Below are 19,129 nucleotides of genomic sequence, written 5' to 3' on the forward strand. Positions count from 1 at the left end.
CAACTGAACAAATGTTTGTTGTTACAAAGCAGCAAACAGCAGAGTGACAATATTGCCCTGTATTCTCAGTAAACTCTGTTATATTGGTTTTTGCCAATCCGCTGTTCCCATGGCTCCTGACATGGATTCAAGAACTGAAACTGGGTTTAAAGGACTAAATTTGTTTGAAATCCTGATGGGACAGAATTGGGGGGGCTCCCAACCAGTGAAAAAAAAAAAATGCTATCAGTCATTGGTGAAATACAGAGACTGGGATGCCCCAGCAAAGACGATTGGTTCTAATCAGAGTTTAGCAAAACTAATCTCTGTTTAGTAAGTTCAAATTTATTTATGCAGGATAAACTGAAATTAAATAGTTTGGTGGAACATGCGACCCATGTGCTGAGGCTGTCGTTCCTCTACAGCGGCTCCCAGTTCGACTGTGGCTGTGGTCCTTAACTGCATATCTTCCTCTCTCTCTACCACCTTTCTTGTCTGCTCTTCAGCTATCCCTTTCAATAAAGGCAAAAGCCCAAAACGAAATAAATTCATGAATTTGTGGGAACTAGAAAGTATGAAAGAGTAGAACTTTAATCGGGCCTGAAAAGTTGAGCCCAAAAAAGGCCCAAGCCCGTCAGAATTCTGTCCGAACCCCACCTGAACTCGTCCCTCATTAGCATATTTCAACCTGAACCCCATTACAACCCGACATTTTTCCTAACAAGCTTCCCTCTATGTAGCAAACAGTAGTAGAATTTCAATTAACAGTGACAAAACTGGAGAGAAAATGGGGAAAAAATACTACTACTACTGATAATAATAGAGCCCAAACCCAACGTAAGACCATGAAGTATGTGAGAAATTTGGCCCAACACAACCCAAACCCGTCAGGTCCCATTGGGTTCAGGCACAGATCTCAAACTCTATGACAGAGTGGGAAAAACCAGTAACTTTCAGCTCTTCTCTATTTCTGAACAACAAAAACAAAATGTTACATTGCTTGCTAGCTCGCTAAAAAGTTAATAAAACATTATGTTGTTTCTTAGCTCGATAAAAGTTAATAAAACATGACATTGTTGGCTAGATAGCTAAAATGTTAATTTAAAAAAATTACATTACTGGCTAAAAAGTTAATATAGCATTCCATCATTGGCTAGAGAGCTAACAAGTTAAGCTACGTAAAAAGTTAAAATGTTACATTGCTTGCTAGCTATCTAAAAAGTTAACAAAGCATTACTCTGTTTCTTAGCTAGCTAAAAAGTTTACGTTACATTGTTTGGTAGCTAGCTGAAAGTTAGTTAGACAAGCTTAACCTCCTCAGTTGTAAGTTAATACTGGATCACATTTTAAATCAGAATTAAAGGTTTTAGTATAACACAATTTAATTTAATCTAGGTTCAGAGTAAAACTAAATGGAGGTTTAATAAGAGATTTAAATGTAATCTTTCTTACTTTTAGGAAGTTCTAAAGTTTGGTGCAACACAATTTAAAGTTAAACCTCAAATTAATAAGGTTTATAAAATGTTATTTTTCTATACGTATTGTGCTAACACAATAAGTATTGAAAAAATAAATTTAAATGCAGATGCTTTTGTCAAGGCAAAACTTTGGTGATGCGATGCAGCAGATTGGTCAGGCATCACAACTTGTACCTAAAGCATGTCTCACCTCGCTGCATAATTAATACACACTCCATTTGTGTTATTAAATGAGACACAGTACATTGCATTGATTTATTTAGAAACACATGTTGACTGTAGAGCCATTTTCAGTTTCCAGTTTGAATGATATATTTAGAACATGACACCACATTGAAAGTAATGCTGCTAAAACATGTTACCCATGTGTTCACAACAGACCATACATCATATTACAAACTAAGATACCGTCTCAGACACACACACGTCTATGCCACTCATTTTCTCGTAATAGTAAACATGGCAGACATGAATATTTATATGGCACATAATCAGCTGTCGCTATCTTTAAATGCTAGCACTTTTGGTTTGGATCCTCTTGGACAGTGTAGCATCTAAAGTGGACATGTTGTGTACTAACAACCATCCAGTCCTAATATCATTCTGAAAGTGCATTTTAACATTCGGTATGTAACATTAAAGTCCATATTACCTCTGTTTGTGCTGTATTTAATACTGACAGTGGCATTTGGCAACTGCAGAACAGAACAGACTCTTCTCATTCATTCAGGCTCACATTTCAAGTTATTTGCTGGTAAAACATTCACATGATTTTAGTGGAGGGGTTTATGGATCTACTACTTCAAGTAGTAAAGCTTTCCAAAGTCCAAAGTTGAGCATGTTCATGAGGAAAAATAAAAAAAGGTAGATACTTTTGTTAGAGGGATAGTTCAGATTTATTGAAGTGGGGTTGGGTGAGGTATTTATCGATAGTATATCAGCTACAGCAGAAGCTTGTCTGCACGCCTCCAGTTACGAGAAGCAGAGAGGAGCACCAGCAGCGAACTAAGTAATGTACTCCTGTAACAAAAGGTCTTTTAGCCACTTACAAATTCAACATTGCTTTAAATGTACGCTATATTTTCAATATTTTCACTGCTTGACTTTGCTGTCAGACAGCCTTCCTGACAGGAAAGCGCTGTTAGATAAGCTCTCTCCAAACCAACCAAACTCTATGGGTGAAATCAGTGATTTTACCCCTCAGGATGTGGGAGTTGCTGGAGTACTACTGCCTCAATCTGCTAGTTAGTTTGAGTTATAGTGTGACATCAGTGTTTTAGAGGGACGGTTCGCATTCACTAAAGTAGCACAATGACATAAACAAACTAAAAGATTGAGGCAGTGGTAGTCAAGCATCTCCCCAAGATAAAAACACCATTTTCGCCTATGGAGTTTGGTTGGTTTTTAGAGAGCGATATTTAGCTTATAAAACAGTGCTTTCCTACAAGAAAAGGCTGTCTGATGGCAAGATAAGGCTGTGAAAATATTCTAAATATAACATACACTTAAAGTGATATTGATGGGGCTTTTTTTTTTGGTGTGGACCTTTTTTAAGTGGTCAAAATACATTTTGTTGCTGAACCCATCTAGAGTTGTGTGAGATTACTTGACTAACCAATTAAAGATTGCTACACTCACTAGTTAAGATGAGATGTTATGCTGCCACCCACCACTAGCAGGGGCTGCAGCCCCAGCAGACGGTAACCCTTTATTCCTGAGCTTATGCCTGCATGGTCCTGATGTTGTTGAAATTGTTGTAATTGTAATGTAAGTGAAGGACATGACATCTTATAAAACCAGCACAGTTCTGCAGTATTTTGATCTAGAAAATGAAAAGAATGCCTGAGAAGATACCACATTTCGGGAGTTGTTGTCACGTTTTGTAGGATAATGTGTAAAGTGTATTTCACACAGTGGCATTTAAAATAGTTTGGTTATTCACGAATGTGATTAACAGCTTCAAAGGGCTTCTTATACATATCAATAGATTGTGTTAAGTTTTGACGATTTTCTGAGTATTTTCTTACCTTTAGGCTAGTCTAAAAAATGAACATCCCTAACCCCGTCCACAGCAGTGCATTCTTAGCTTCCTCTCTGCTTCTCTAAACTGAGTGTGCCGACCAGCATCTACTGTAGCTAATAAACTGATTATTGATAAATACCTCATAGAACCCCACAAAAATAAAATAAAATAAAATATTCCTTTAAACTCTCCATTGACACAAATATGCCTTCAGTTTTGCTTTTAGCCTACCCTTGAGATGAAGAGCTGATACTTTCATAATTCTTGGCAAATAAACAATTCATGCAGTCTTTTTTTTCCACTTCCAACATTTCCCTGCTGCACACGACTGGGATGTGAAAGGTTTTAGATGGCAATAAGGCAAACCTATTCTACGGCACCACTGACCAGCACTGTATGCTTCTCTGTATACGTAGGCCTATTACCCATCCCATCACTGGAGGATCATAATGTTCATGAGACCACTCCAGGAAGTGTTGAAGCCGCCAGTTCAATCTAGGAGATGCTGGTTTGACACATAATCCACAGCGAGACGGTCCTCTGTGTTGTCAGATAAAACAGGGAGTCCATTCCTCCATCAGTTTTTGTGCGGTTTGACGTGTCGGACCACTTTGTCCTCAAACATCTTCCTCATGGTCTTTTCTATCTGCTTGAGGAAGACTTGAGGGATGCGCCCGCACAGCGTGTTGACCGTGTCCAGGAACTTGGTCTGGATGGGGTAGAAGAGCGACTGGAACATGTTGTCCTCGAAGGGAAACTGCAGGAAACAGAGACATCATCCCGTGTCAGTTGTGATCCCACAGCTATTTCAGCGTGATGGTTTTTTTAATGGAACATATCACAGGCTAAATGGTATTTACAAATTGCGTCGACAGGGGTGGGGTGAGGTGGTGGCGGTGACGTTCTGTATTAATCATAAATTACGACCCGGCTCGTCTTTAAGAGGCTTATCTCAGCAGAGCAGAGGGGGGACTGACTCCGCTGCCGGAGAAAACAAATTCTAAATTTAAAAACTGACCCAGATTGTTTAATGCAAGCAAGAGAGAATTTGTACCACAGAGAAAATACTCAAAGCTGCTGTTTTGCTGAGCTGGAGTCATTAAAGGAGCAGTCCAACTTTTTGGAAAATATGTATCTTAGCATCAACTAGAGTCAGATGAAATGATTGATGGCTATTGAGAAATTTCTATGTACATTCACATTGCCCATATATGGTTTGAATAATTTTAGGGGGATATGAAAGAAGATAAGCCAGATAGCTCTTAAAGGGACAGTTCACCTGAAAAAAACAAAACAAAAAAACAATATATTTCCTCCTACCTGTAGTGCAATTTTATCCATCTGAATCATTCAGGCGTGAGTTGCAGAGTTTGGAGATACTGGTCATAGATACAGCTGCCTTCTCTAAAATATGCTGCTCAAACCGCCAAAATATGCACAATGATACAGTTACTGAGTATAATTCAGTAGATCTCAGCAATGTTTGTGCATTATCTTAAGTAACCTGGTCATAATTTCTAGAAAGAGACATTGCTGCTGGCTTTTTCAAATGCATATTTTGAGGCTTTAAGCACCACAAGCTTAGTGCCATCTAGTTCTATTACACTGCATCTCCAAAACTCAGCAACTCACACCAAAACTATCTAGATCAGAGACTTCCAAAGTGGGAAGCAGGCCTCTCTAGAGAGAAGTTTTTCTGGCATGGCCCTCTTCATAAGCACAAAAACACCCACAATTATTAGCAATCATTAAGTAAAGTAACTAATGAAAAAGGATTCAAGTTGAATTTTAATGAAATAAAGGTCAGCATGATAGCATCAGCAAACTCTTGTTTATTTTCCCCAGATAAATCATTTTCATTCTACTTTATTTCACTCTATAGTGGCTCTCCGGGGCGCAGATGACCAGGAAAAAAATACAAAGTGAAACAAAGTTAAATATTTGTATATTTATGAATTTATGTTAAGGAAAAAGAAAAAAAAAACAAACAGTAATTTTCTGATGCTATCATACTGGCCTTTATTTCATTAAAACTCAACTTGAATCCTTTTTTTTTATCAGTTACTTAGCAAATTATTGCTAAAGGGTGCTAATAATTGTGGGGTGGGGGGGCACAAACTTTATTTCATTTGGGAACCACAGGGCTATCTTCCCATCTATCCCATAGACATCCAACAAAACTGAGCAAGTAAACTAGGTGGCGCCTTGTTTGTAGACTCTGTTTATCTGCAGCCATTGTAGCCGAATAATACTAATTAATGACATGGCCTCTAAAGCCATTTATATTATTGAATACTGGAATAATAAAGTATCATATACTTTAATACATTATATTACTCATTCAAACTTGTTTACAGCACATATGTTGTTGTGCCATAGCAGGAAAAGCACAGGTGTAACTAATAACATTAACGATGGACAATATGTGGGCCTTGAAAATGACACACACATAAATGGAATGCAGCCATTATTAATGTGATTAGTTACAGCTGTGTATTTTTCTGCTTTAACACATCAAAATGCCTGCTGTGAAATGCTCTATTGTCTTGAGATAAATATCTTATCTCACTTATTCTGTTTGTTCATGTTCATGTCATCACTTTGATCAATAAAATAGTGTCATGAATACACATGCGTGAAATTTCTTCTGCTCTTTCCTATCTGAACTAATTAGGTGTTAATGCCTTGTGGAAAATTAACTGGGCTCAGGGATTAACATGTTTTAAAATACCATATTGTGTCAATAAAGCTTGATTATCCCGCAGGATTACTCACTTCACGTATTGCATCGTAGACTACTTTGAACGCCGGCTGCTTGTCGTCATGATACACTCCACGGTTGCCGTGGAGAATGGACACGCCCTCCTCTTCAGCCCCTTTACAGTTACTCCCGTACATACAGTGGTCCGGCCTGTAGTTCCACTGGCAGGGGAAGATGAAGAGACACTCTGGGAAAAAAACAAGAACACATTATTAATATATATTATACCAAACACATCTCATGTAAACACAATGGTAGGACACAGTGAGGACAGTGACTTGTCATTGGTAGATTGTTGTTGGATTCTCCAGGACACCTAAAAACATCTGGAAAGAGAACTTGAGTATCACAGTATAGAAAATACATTCAGTGTTGGGCATGAATGTGCTACAAAAAGCATACATGATCAGCATGAACAGTGATTTCGCAAATAATCAATATCAGCATGAACATTGTTCACTCCAGAGACAGAGAACAATGCTCAAGTCATCAACTGACACAAAAACATCTGATACAGAATCGCAGTAAAGAGAAAGAGACAGCAAGAGCAAGAGAAACAGTACTTTACATAAAAGAAATATCAATATTTAGACTATAAATGATCCCTTTTCCTCCATTTCACTTTAGCTGGAGTAATGAAATATCCAACGTGACCACCGTCCCCCCTGGACGGGACACTGGCAGGTTGTTTGTGTGACTGGAGCAACTGAACATGCAGCCTAAGTGGAAAATGTGTGCAGCAAACAGCCAGCAGTGGGAGGATATGGATGCATCAGTAAGGACATATTGTTCCAGGCTGGAGCCCCGTTCACTCTAATGAAAGTTCTCCAAGCGTCGGGTCTCTGCATTTAGAGCTTGATGTGCTTCAGTCTTCTTCTGGCTTCAGACACTTTACTGCAGCAAATGGTTCAAAATGTGATAAAGTCTCGTTTCTTTATCATAGCGAGGAATGTGTCTGGAAAAAACATCTTTCTGGATGCCATGTGACTTGCAGTTGTGACTGTGGTTAGTTTTTCTACACAGCCCATTTCTGCTCCACGGCGTGCATCAACAACACAAACAATAGAAAGAAAAAGAAGAATAAGACGGAAGATGGACTGTTTGAAAATATCATCAGTTTTCTATGCAGTCTGCCAGTTTGATTGTTTCTCTCCTCCCATCTGTTTATGTGTTTGCACCTAAACTAAGACAAAAACCTCTAAAAAAAAACCCACACACACACTACATTGTTCACACTGCGAGGTACAAATGTGCAAAAACCAGCGGCTCACTGGCTGATGGTTCTTACACTACAGCTGCAGGGTGAGAATGTGTGCATGCTGCATGTATGAACATCAAATACACACAAGAGCACAGATGTTGATATATTTGTTCATTTGAACAACCAGTGTGATGTTTTCAAAATGTGTATATAATGTGTTCATCCATGACACAAAATCTTGGACTGTTACAATGACATGAAAACACTTTAATTTAAATATTTAGCCACCTTTTATTATATACGAACATAATATTGGAAAGTGTTTCCCAAACTTTTTTCCTGGTGACCCACTTTTTAAAAATAACAAACCATCATGACCCAATTCACAATAAACCTTCTCAAAAAATCCTGAAGAGTTAAATTGTGTATAAATGAACATTCCTGACAGTTTGTACTGCCATTTCCACATCACCTTATATTATTTTGATGGATGCATACACTTTAAATAAATTTATTTAGGCTGAGTTAACAGGCTATCTCGTTGTTTTCTTGACAAGAGGAAATAAAAACAAATCTTTGAAATTTTGAGTTGTCTCAACAGTTTTTTTTTTATTTGAGCCCAACTCAGATTCTTTCATTTTGAAATAAACTTATAAAAGTTTCTCTGAGTTATGATATTTAGTTGGGATGAGTTACTTTATTTGTTAAGAAACGCCATTTCAAAATAAATTGTATTACAATTCAAGCTAATCTTAAGAAGGAAAGTAAATTATCTCTCTGAAACATTATTAGTTGGTAAAACTGAGTTGGGCTCAAAACTCAAAAATCTATAGAAATTTTAGGTTTACTCAACTTTTTCGTTCTAACAGTGTAGGAAATTTGAGCCTACTTCATAAATGAGACCAAGGTGCATTTAGGAGGAACGAACAGGCTCCTCTTTCTTCTCATCAGTGAAACAATATGGACATTTTATATGCTTTACAAAAGACACAATGAAGATATAAATCTTAAATTTGTAGAATTTCTTCCATTTTTTTTTATTTATTTGGTGACCTAAATAAAATTTCCTGTGACCCACCTGTAGGTCACAACACACTGTTTGGGAATGACTGATATTGGCAACCTTGTTTAGGGTTTGTGTACGAGTGTTTTTGTTTTGTTTTTTGTTTTCTCTGTAATTATATTTTAATTGTCTGTCCATTTTATTTATTCCATTCATTGCTATTCACCTTGGTTACATACCAAGGTTACATACCTTGGTCACGTACCAAACCACAATGAAAAAGCAAAGAATAAAAAAAAATGGTACTGGATTATTTTAATCAATATCTTTAGGTAAAGGCATTGAGTATCGATATTGATTCTGTTTCCTCAGGTTCATTTAACTTTATTCTTTGGCTTTACAAGACTCAAATAAGAATTTAAACTAATTATTCAAGTCTAGTTAACTTAAATTTTTACGTTGAACCAGATCACAAACATTTACAGTGCACATTAAAGGTTTTGTGCACCAACTGTTTCCAATAAACTTTCAAGTTGAGGGAGCAAATTGGTGCATAGAGTGATATATATTATACAGTGAGTACTATACTTTACAGTACATCTGATAAGGTTTGGTCTTTGTACCGTACCAGGCTAGTAAAGTAAAAAAAATGGAACCTGACCGATACATCAGCTGACCAATATTATTGAACCGATATTGGCCCATTTACAGGTATATCGACCTATACTGGTATCTGCATGTATGTTGTCTGATATATGCCAATATGATTTTTGCATAACATGATGCAGAATGTGTTTATAATATATATTGTATATATTTTGTTCTATTTGTATTTTTGTATTTATTATATATTTATAATTATAAAAAAATAACAGTAAAATTTTAATGTTTCAGTGCCCTGATGTCATTTTGGACAGTAAAGTTTATTGTTGAACAGTAAATTGTCATCCCTCCATTATGAGGGATCATTGCATTGTGTTCATGTATATATTCTATATAGGGTATATTGTATTCTGAATAAAGAATATCAGCTGAGATATCAATTTGATTTTTTTTCTCCCTCATATCAGTATGGGTCCCAAACATTTTTCCATGTTTATTTAAAAACCACATGACTCAAAATGTGAGATTCCCTTTAAACTCCATGATGTCCTGATCTGAAGAGACGTCACAGTCTTCAGAAGTGTTTCCTGACTGCAGAACAAGCAGGCAGAGGTCAGAACAATGCTGGTGGATTAAATAGAGCATTTCTCTGGAGATAGCAGAGAGCTCAAAGCCGCACCATGTAAAACAAACACTCGACTGGCCGCGTTTTCAAGCAAACACCGGTCGATGCCAGCCCCGCCGATGGCTCTGAGCACTTAATGCCCACATCTGGCCGCTGCAGCTGGAACCCAGTCTGCTGTTGCCTACAGCCACAGCCTCATCTGTTTACTGACGGAGACTCATAATGTAGACTGGTTTATTTACAGTGCAGTAAGACTCAGTTTATGTGGACATGTTGATAGTGTGAAATCAGCATTAGCTATGGGAGGAAGGATGGGAACAAAACAAACATAAATCATATGTGAAGAATCTATCATCATGTGCTGCTATGGAAAAACTAACACACATTATTAAAGGAAAGCTGGGAGTTTGTGAAAACATCTGGGTGAGCTTCATGGAGTTTTTAAAACAAGATGTTGGTAATGGTCAATAAAGACTGAGAAGTGCGGGTGGTGCAACTGCAATCAGTGCAGCTTCGTACATCCTTAAACAGGCACATTTCATTTGAACATCTGTATAGTGTAGAAAGATCATATACAGCAAATGACTTATTTAAAGCTATAAATCTATATAACGTTTCTCCATTAAAATGTCTAAAAATGATAGATATACTCAAAGGAATCTGCAATTTATTCAAGGTAACAGTGTGCTTCCTACTAGCTGCTTGTTTGCTGGGAAAATATGGGATACCTTTAAACGTCAGAGAGGGGAAGGAAGTTAGCATTACCTTCTCCATCAACGTGATTTCTGCCTGAGTCACATCGGATAGATTTTCATCTGCAATGGTGGTTGTTTAGCAGTAAAGACCACAACTCCCACGATCCCGCTGACTTCACAATGTCACCAAACTACATATTTTATTATTGTTTTGACGTGGGAGTGGCAGAACTTACATATGGCGCATTTACATGGTGTACGTGCAACAGAATAATTTGTGAGTGTTACAGCCTCTCAAAAATCAGAATCAGAACAATTTGTTGTTAATAATCTGTATTTTCCTTCAGTATGTCTGCCTCTTGCTTTCAGTTATCACTGCCACAATTACATTTTTTTGCTTGATTGCAAAGACGTTTAATGAAACTGAGGTGGAGAAATCTGATGCTGAATAATAAAGTATTTGTTTGTTTGTTCGTTTGTTTGTTTCTGGGTACTTCTGAGTTTGGGTGAAATTCTTTATTGGTTGTTTGTTGAAGAAAGAATGTAGCTCAGAAGCAGTAGCAGAATGAATTCCTGAATTTTTCTAGTGTAGGTGCTTACAGTAGGTCTCACACATCAACGACAGTCCTGCATACAAATATAAAATGAATGAAGAAAACTGCCTCAGAAAATGTCCCATTTTGTACATTATTTAATATAAAGGCAACAAAACAAATGTAAAAAGTGAAGGTGCATCAAGGTTTGTTAAATATTTCCAGTAAAACAATATTCAGAGAAACACAATAACATGCTGTGATATGCTTGATTCCCTTTTTGGCACGGACTGTGGAGTATCAATAAACAGCACAAATCAAAGTTGACCCTGTTCATAATGATAGCTGTATTTTGTTGTGCACTGTGTAGTGATTGATTGGAAGACTATACTAATTTGACCACAGGTTATGTTGTTTGATGGAAGTACTTGCTTTTGATACACGTGTTTAACGTTTTGTGTTAAGAACATTTTGCAGTTTTGAAAATGCAACTTCTGAAAGGACCAGTGTGTTCTAGCAAATGAGGAAAAACTGCGACTTGGCCTGATTCATTTGATGGTATCTGCAGCCAAAACAGACCGTTTTATTAATAAGTAAAGTTTGTTAATACTGAAAAACCCAGATAAAAATACTGTTAAACATGATGGTGTGAAACTGCTGTGTTGATTGTGTGTAGACTTGTAATTCAAACTGGATTTATATACACAATTTGATATTGTGGTTATGCCTTTCTTCAACTTTCAATAGGGCATTTTAAAGGGACAGTTCACCCAAAAATGAAAACTGATGATTAGTTTTCAAATGGAAAAAACAACCGAAAAACGCATAAAATGCCTCCATGGTGCTTGTCTGGTCTCCTAAAGCACCAACATACTGTTCACTTGCACATGCATGTCACAACACACACACCCAGTTCAGACGGTGTGCATGCACACGTGAACGTGACCCCAAGCTAACGATCTACAGTGCAGATTTAGGCTAAAAACATGGTGTAAATGACGTCTTTCATGTCAGCTTGGCTTGTTGGGGCTTTAGGAGACTTACTTCGAGGCATTTGTTTTGTTTTCAGTTGTTCTTTTGTTTGAAAATTGATCACCGTTCACTTCAATTGTTTGGGAGATTATGCAAAGCTGTTTTCCTGTGAAACTCCAGCAGTGTTTTTTCTGAGGATAAATAATGTGTTTTCAGTGTGATAATAATATGTTATGCTCACTGTAGATGCACACTGTTAAAAAGGACTCTACCTGGGTTGTAGTGGAAGATGATGTTGAGGAGGTCCTGGTCTCCCCAGGTGATGTGGTTCTTGTACTTCTGATAGAGTGGATGCAGCAGATCCTCCCATGACAGACCGCTGGGAATCATACTGTTCTGAAATACAAACAACAGTGTTCACTTGCAAAAACAGCTCAAGAGCAGCCTCTTTTTTCCAAACACACATCATCAAATGAGGAGCGCATTTACATTCCCACTCCCATTTGCAATCCGCTGGCAGTGTTAAGAGCTGGAGAGCTGCTAAATTGAGTTCTGGGGGCAGAAGTCTGTGATGCTAGCATGGTAATCAGAAAGCTTCAATCACGGCCCACTCAGAGCACTCAGCCCTGTGACTCGAGCTCATAGAAAAAACCCTTCAGAATGCAAAATGGAAATCACAGCTCGCTGTAGCTTTCCACGGAAGAGAGTGTGAGGAAATGCGGTTATGTTTTGACCTTACTTTGAACACCGCGCTGCGGATCCTCGTGAGATTCATCAGCATGACACCGGAGTTGACACCTGTGACTCCGTAGAAAGGGTGGCGAGCGAAGCGGCTGTACCAGCCGATCTTCGGGACCTCGTGCTCCGGGGCCATTGCTGCCAGCTGGGTGCTGTTGAAGGACTTGAGGAAACTCCAGATATCGTCCATGGGCCGCAGGAACAGCACGTCGGTGTCTACGTACAGCAACGAGTCCACGTCTTTCAAGATGACCTGGGAGGACATAATGGCAGTCTTCATCAGAGTATTTATGTCCACAGTCTTTATCTACATAAATCTTCCTCTTCTGGCTGCAACTAACGATTACTTTCATAGTTGATTAATCTGTGATTATTTTCTCAATTAACCGATTAATTATGGTTTGGTCTATAAATGTCAGAAAACGTTGATCAGTGTTGCCCAGTGTGCAGATATTCAGTTTTCTGTCATTGGAGTAAAGAAACCAGAAAATATTCACATTAAGAAGCTACAATCAGAGAATTTTGACTTTTTTTTTCTTAAAACAAATGCTTAAACCGATAAATTGACTTTCAAAATAGTTGGGAATTAATTTGATTATCAATTAATAATCAATTAATCACTGCAGCTCTGTTTCTTACATGTAAAAAAGACATGATTTTCTTACAGTGTCTCTGCCATGTTTTGTGCACCTCCCCCTTTTGCATAAACAGCATGCTCTCCTAGACAGCAACTCACATATTAATAAAACATAACGATAAAGTATGCAGAAAGCATCAGGAGGCTCCGTTCAGATCAGATCGACTACATGTCTGAGTGAGTAAAAAAAAAGTGTGATTCAACATCAAATACACCCTGCAGGTTGAGAGATCTAACAAAACTAAGTGTGAGTGCTAACATGGTCTTTATGACATTGATAACAAGCTGATGTTTTGCATGTGTACCATGTTCACATCTTAGTTTAGCTTGTTAGCACAGTGCTAATGCTAACTGATTGCAAACAGATGGTGAAACACCTAACTGCAATGCCACCACAGCTGCCATCTGAGATTTGTAGGGTTTAAATAAAGTTTTTTGTGTGTAGTATAGTCTGAGTTTCTTTAAGATGAATCATGTAATGGTATTGTCTTGGGTTTGCCAAACTGTATAAATTTATAAAGCAAACAATAAATGGGACAAGCTGAAAAAACAAGATTTATTCATCTCGTATCGGGCCAAACTTTAGTGGATCATAACGTATCAGTTAAAAAATTAATCTGAGAATGCTCTGGTTTAAGATCATGTTTTTCAGCCAAACTGTGGCCTGAAACCAGGACAGCCTTGTTTTTGGCTGAGCAGTTAGTCGTTGATGACTTGCGGCTCCTCTAAACCGCTGGTTAAAAATGGCGTGAGGAGTCTGCATTTGGTATAAAACAGAGCAGTCAATAAAACATGTTTTTCAAGGATTTTCAAATATAGTGAATCACTGCAATCATGAAAGCTCCTTTAGCATAAAGACAAATATGCAAAAAAAATATTAGGCTTCAGTGTTGTGCAGGACAGGACAGCAGCTCCACCCCCCTGTCAACTTCCTATCCCATGATCTCAAGAATTAGAATAAAACACAAAGAACAAATGAGGCTGATGGGAATGTCACTGGTTATGTAGGTCATGAATCAAAGTATTGGATAAATTAAAATTTTGGCCAGGTGATGGCGCTAGATGAAAAGTTAAGGGATCACCAAACTAATTATAGTTTATTCTGAGGGAGACTTTAATGTCTGTCTGAACTATAATGGCATCCCATTTAGTCGTTATCAAGACATTTCAGTTAAAATGTAAAATGTCATGGTGGTGCTTGAGTCTGTATAAATTTGTGCAATTCAGGGGCTGCATGATATGGTAAAAAAAAAAGTCATATTGGGATTATTTTGACTGAAATTGCAATTGCGATGTGCGATATAATCGGTGGGAATGATCATTTCTGCATCACAATGTTCATTTTAGCTGATTTTTTTTTACATGATATTAAAATCATGATGATGTGACATTTGTTGGAGTTTAGAGCAAACAAACATGTTTTCTTCCATCTGGAGAACTAGATTTACAGAGCATCTCTGCAGCACAACAGTACTTCATTATGATGCTGTCTTGTCACATTTTAACTTTTTGAAAAAACTGCAGGCTTCTGTGATCTAGATATTGCACTTTGTCAAATAATAGATCAGCTGGAACGGTCTGGTAAATTCTCAAAATGACATCACTGTACAACACAACAGTAATGCAGCCTTTAAAACCAGGAAAACACAACACTTCTGACATATCACGATATAAGGATATCCAAAATCTATCACGATATCTAGTGTCATATCACAATACAATATAATATCATTATATTGCCCAGCCCTACTGCTAAAAATGTAGCTAAAACAATAAACACAGTGTAAACCTGCTGCTGTTACATGGAAAAGATATAGATATTTTCTCACAGTGTCACGCTACACCTCCCTGTTTGCACAAACAGCTTGGTCTCTGAGGCATTGATTCACTCCCACATTAATAATAAATGCACAATGTAACAGTGAGTGACAAATACCAAAATTCAATTATGTTATTCTTCCACTAATGGAATTTCAGCCAATAGTTTAATAATATGGCACCTTGGCTGGGGAGACTTGGCTGCAGCGAGGGAACGTCACTCGAAATCACACTTCAGAGTGGAAACACACACGCTCACACACACACACACACACACACACACACACACACACACACACACACACACACACGCTCACACACACACAGTGGAGATCAGAGGAGAGGATGAGTGGTGCCACTGGGCTGTTAGCCAGCTGTAATTGGAAAAAGCAAGCAGCCTGAAGTCCAAGAGCTAAATCATTAATTAGTTTTGGTGGAGTAAGTTATTCTGATAGTTTTGGTAACCTCAGAGATACGTCTAGCATTACTTTGTCAACATATTAAAAAAATAGAAAGTCAATTTTATTTATATAGCGCTAAATCATTACAGAAATTATATCAGGGCACTTTTCATACCAAGAGGTGCTTTTTATTATATTATTTACAGACACCAAACAATTCCCACCGTGAGCAAGCACTAAGGTGAGGAAAAACCAGGTACTATGATGGTCGACCATCAATCCTGACTCAATAAATTAAGGTCATTACAAACAAACTGATGAATCTGTTAACTTTTTTACGATTAATCATTTAGTAGAAAATGTCAAAAACTGCGATAAATGCTCATCACAATTTCCCAGAGTCCAAAGTGACGTCTTCAAATCCCTTCTTTTGTCCAACCAAACAGTCCAAAACCCAAAGACTTTATCTACTGTCATAAATGACAAAGAAAAGTAGCAAACCGTCACATTTAAGAACTGATGCAGACAGTTTGAAGAGGCTCAGTCCTGATAAAGTCATTTCAATACGTGAGTGTGGGAAAAGTGTGATTGCAGGGACTCAAATAAACAACATTAAACAATTTCTGCAGTTCCAAGATTTCAGAAAGAGCTGCTAACCTACGTAGGATTATTGTCCATCTTGTCTGGCCCGTTGCTAGAGTTTACTGATAATGATGTGAGCATCAAGAGGAGGTGATCAGTGGAGGAGAATTCACATATCATCAAACACTGCAGCTGTGTGCTACAGCAGGAGCAGAAGAAAGGAAAACGCTGACTTTCACTGTCTGCCGAGAACAATCAGACAAGTTAAAGATGAGATAATTACTTCCTGTATCCACTGATGAATTGCGCTGTCAATGCACGGCAGAAAAACTACGGGGCGAGCGAGTTCGGCTCAGATAAGATTTGGCTTTTATTCTTCAAAACCAGCCAGACGTCAGAGCCGAGCAACGCCGAGAGTTTAAACTATATTTCAGACATTATGTAGTGGGAGGACAGAGAATATTATGTGTGGATTCACTGTTCACTGTCACAACGTGTACCTCTCTATGGTGGAGTTACAACACCGCTAACAGGGATGATAAATTCTGAGGCGCAGGGTCAATAAAGACACAGCCACTTAAAGCAAATGGCTGGAGCTGAGTGGTAGTAAGAAGCTGCAGCGTGTTTGACTACAGACTGTGCCTGCTCTTTGTTGGATTGTGTTGCTGACAGCAGTGAGGAGTGCGTGCCGGTGTGACAAAGCAGCAATCAATACCAACAAGCCCGAACAGAGCAGTAACCCACTGTTTCAACAAACTAATTTTATGTGTATATCCACAGCTCTGCAGTAATAGGCAGTGTGGACTCCCTGGGTAAGAGAACACACATTTGTCTGTCAATACGAACGCTGCTTTGCAAATGATGTGGTTACTGTTAAATGGGCCATAACCCACAAAAACTCACAGGCTGTCCACATTATTAGCATCAAGGTTTTCTTTGAAAACTCATATCCATAATGACCTCAAACTAATAAGTAATGCACACTTCTTCAACTCTCACATATTCGGTTTGTCCAATCCGGACTGAACCTCCTAATGCTGTCCGCGTGGATCTGTTTTATTAGACGTATATGTACTGCGTGGTGAGTATTGCAAAAGCAGTGTAAGAGCTGGCAAAAGTACATGTACTCTTTACTAAAGCAGAAGTACAGATCCTCATGTCAAAAAGACTGCGTAAAGTTGAAGCGTTCATTCAACTTCTTTGTCTTCTTACGTCATGTTACGTTTTTTGTCCTGTCATGTTGTTTTTTGTCTTTTTTTTGTGTTTTCCTCTTGTTGTGTTATTTTTGTCATGTTATATTGTTTTTGTCTTGTTACGTGGTTTTTGTCTCGTTTGGTTGATTTCATCGTATTGCATTGTTTTCATGTTATTCCTTCATTTTCATCTTGTTATGTCCTGTTACATTGCTTTTTTCTTGTTAGGTTATTTTCATCTTGTTATGTTGTTTTCATCTAGTTCCCTCATTTATCGCCTTTTTGTGTTGTTTTTGTCTTGTTTGGTTGTTTTCGTCTTATTCCTTCATTTTCATCTTGTTATGTCCTGTTACATTACTTTCATCTTTTCTTTTGTTTTCATCTTGTTACACTGTTTTCATCTTGTTATGCTGTTTCTGTCTTGTTACATTGTTTTTGTCTTGTTTGTTTGTTTCTGTTTTGTTACACTGTTTTTGTCTTTTTACACTGATTTCTTCTTGTTACATTGTTTTCCTCTTGCTACGCTGTTTTCAACTTGTTACATCCTTTAAGTTGTTTTTGCCTTGATGTCTTTTCATCTTGATAGTTCTTTTACATTGTTTTTCTCTTGTTATATCATTTTCATCTTGTTACATCTTTTTAGTCATTTTCCTCACATTGCATCTGTTGTGCATGAGATGCACTGATGGATACACAGACTAATTATCTTTTTTATGTGTTATTATCCCATCCATTTAGGGTGAAATCTGTCTTGATGATGATAAGGCAGTGAACAATGATGCCAAATAAATATAATTCCCCTAAGTACACTAACACTAATGTAACAAGCTTGTTTTGAAAGTGTAAGGAGTAGAAAATACAGATATTTATATACTGATATACCTGAAAGATCTCATTAAATACAGTAATGAAGTATGTCTACTTAGTTACTTCCCACCTCTGCGTAAAAATCACTAAAAATGATCAAGGTAGAATGCTTAGTGTTGTCAGTTAAACAAGACTGAAAGCTGTTCACTAAAATGAAGTTCCTCTCTGTTGAGAGCAGTACGACAAGAAAACCAGGTCAGGCTTTATTGTCAGCACTCTGTCCAACAGCCATTTTTCCACTACAGAGTTTCCCATAAATTGAACTTACAGTAAAAGAACCTGTAAGGCTGAAGCGCTTGGCTCAGTACTTTCCTTGTGCCACAGAGTTTTACAAACTGGAAAGTTTTAAAAAGGTGTAACTGAAAAGGTGAGACAGCTTTGGACACAAGTGTACAATTTAGCAGGCGAGCACAGCCACAGCACAGACGACAACAGATTCATTTAATATATATGGTTTCTTCCACGTTTACATGTAATGAGTTTTGCCCACAGTAGGACGTCGACAGAGGGAGGAGGAGACTGGAACCAGAGCAGCTCCCCTCTGAGACCAGACCTACTCAGCCAGGTTGTGTGTTGTTAGGTTGGGTTGCTGCTGGTTGCTTCCTGCTCTGCCTCTGCTCTGTAACCATCAAACCAGCCTGCTGCTGAACTCTCTCCTGAATCAGAACCTCGGGAGCTGCAGGTGAAGAAGAATCTGGTGCAGCCGTTCACGACTGGCTACACGATTTTAGATGCTATGATGCTGAATGATGCTATGAAAAAAGGCTGTCACTTTTTATTCTAAAGTGCTTTGGTGGCTGAATGGCTTCAGTGCTGATTCTCTGTTTGCTTCTTCACTCTTATATTGTCCAAGAAAAAGGTGAAAAAGCCCCAAATATCCTTAAAGCAAAATTGAACGTTCATTCAAACATGGAAAAAGCAAATTTTCTAAATGAACCATAATGACTTATTCAAATTCACAATTAAATATAAGCCCTACAGATCATTTGAAGTAGTTAGCGTTGTGCTCCAGCAGAGGGT

At 37.9% G+C, this 19,129-nt stretch overlaps 1 protein-coding gene and 1 long non-coding RNA gene across 2 annotated transcripts in view; one reads left to right on the forward strand and one right to left on the reverse strand.

Annotated features, from left to right (window-relative positions):
• Positions 1-3,519: 3,519 nt before the first annotated feature.
• gxylt2 (glucoside xylosyltransferase 2) overlaps positions 3,520-19,129 on the reverse strand; it is a 34,184-nt gene continuing 18,574 nt past the window's right edge. The window contains exons 4-7 of the mRNA XM_084727669.1: positions 12,613-12,864; positions 12,146-12,269; positions 6,256-6,428; positions 3,520-4,237 (exon numbers count right to left, since the gene is read on the reverse strand). Coding sequence (XP_084583795.1) covers positions 4,058-4,237; positions 6,256-6,428; positions 12,146-12,269; positions 12,613-12,864 — 729 coding nt within the window. The 3' untranslated portion in view covers positions 3,520-4,057. The remainder of the gene's footprint in view (positions 4,238-6,255; positions 6,429-12,145; positions 12,270-12,612; positions 12,865-19,129) is intronic.
• Positions 4,211-7,328, forward strand: LOC146331165 (uncharacterized). The gene is made up of 2 exons (XR_014771435.1): positions 4,211-4,332; positions 6,869-7,328. It is a non-coding gene; the product is annotated as an uncharacterized LOC146331165 (long non-coding RNA).

Source organism: Lutjanus erythropterus, chromosome 2, assembly GCF_056507025.1.
Source record: "Lutjanus erythropterus isolate fLutEry1 chromosome 2, fLutEry1.hap2, whole genome shotgun sequence".
Classification (NCBI taxonomy): domain Eukaryota; kingdom Metazoa; phylum Chordata; class Actinopteri; order Lutjaniformes; family Lutjanidae; genus Lutjanus; species Lutjanus erythropterus.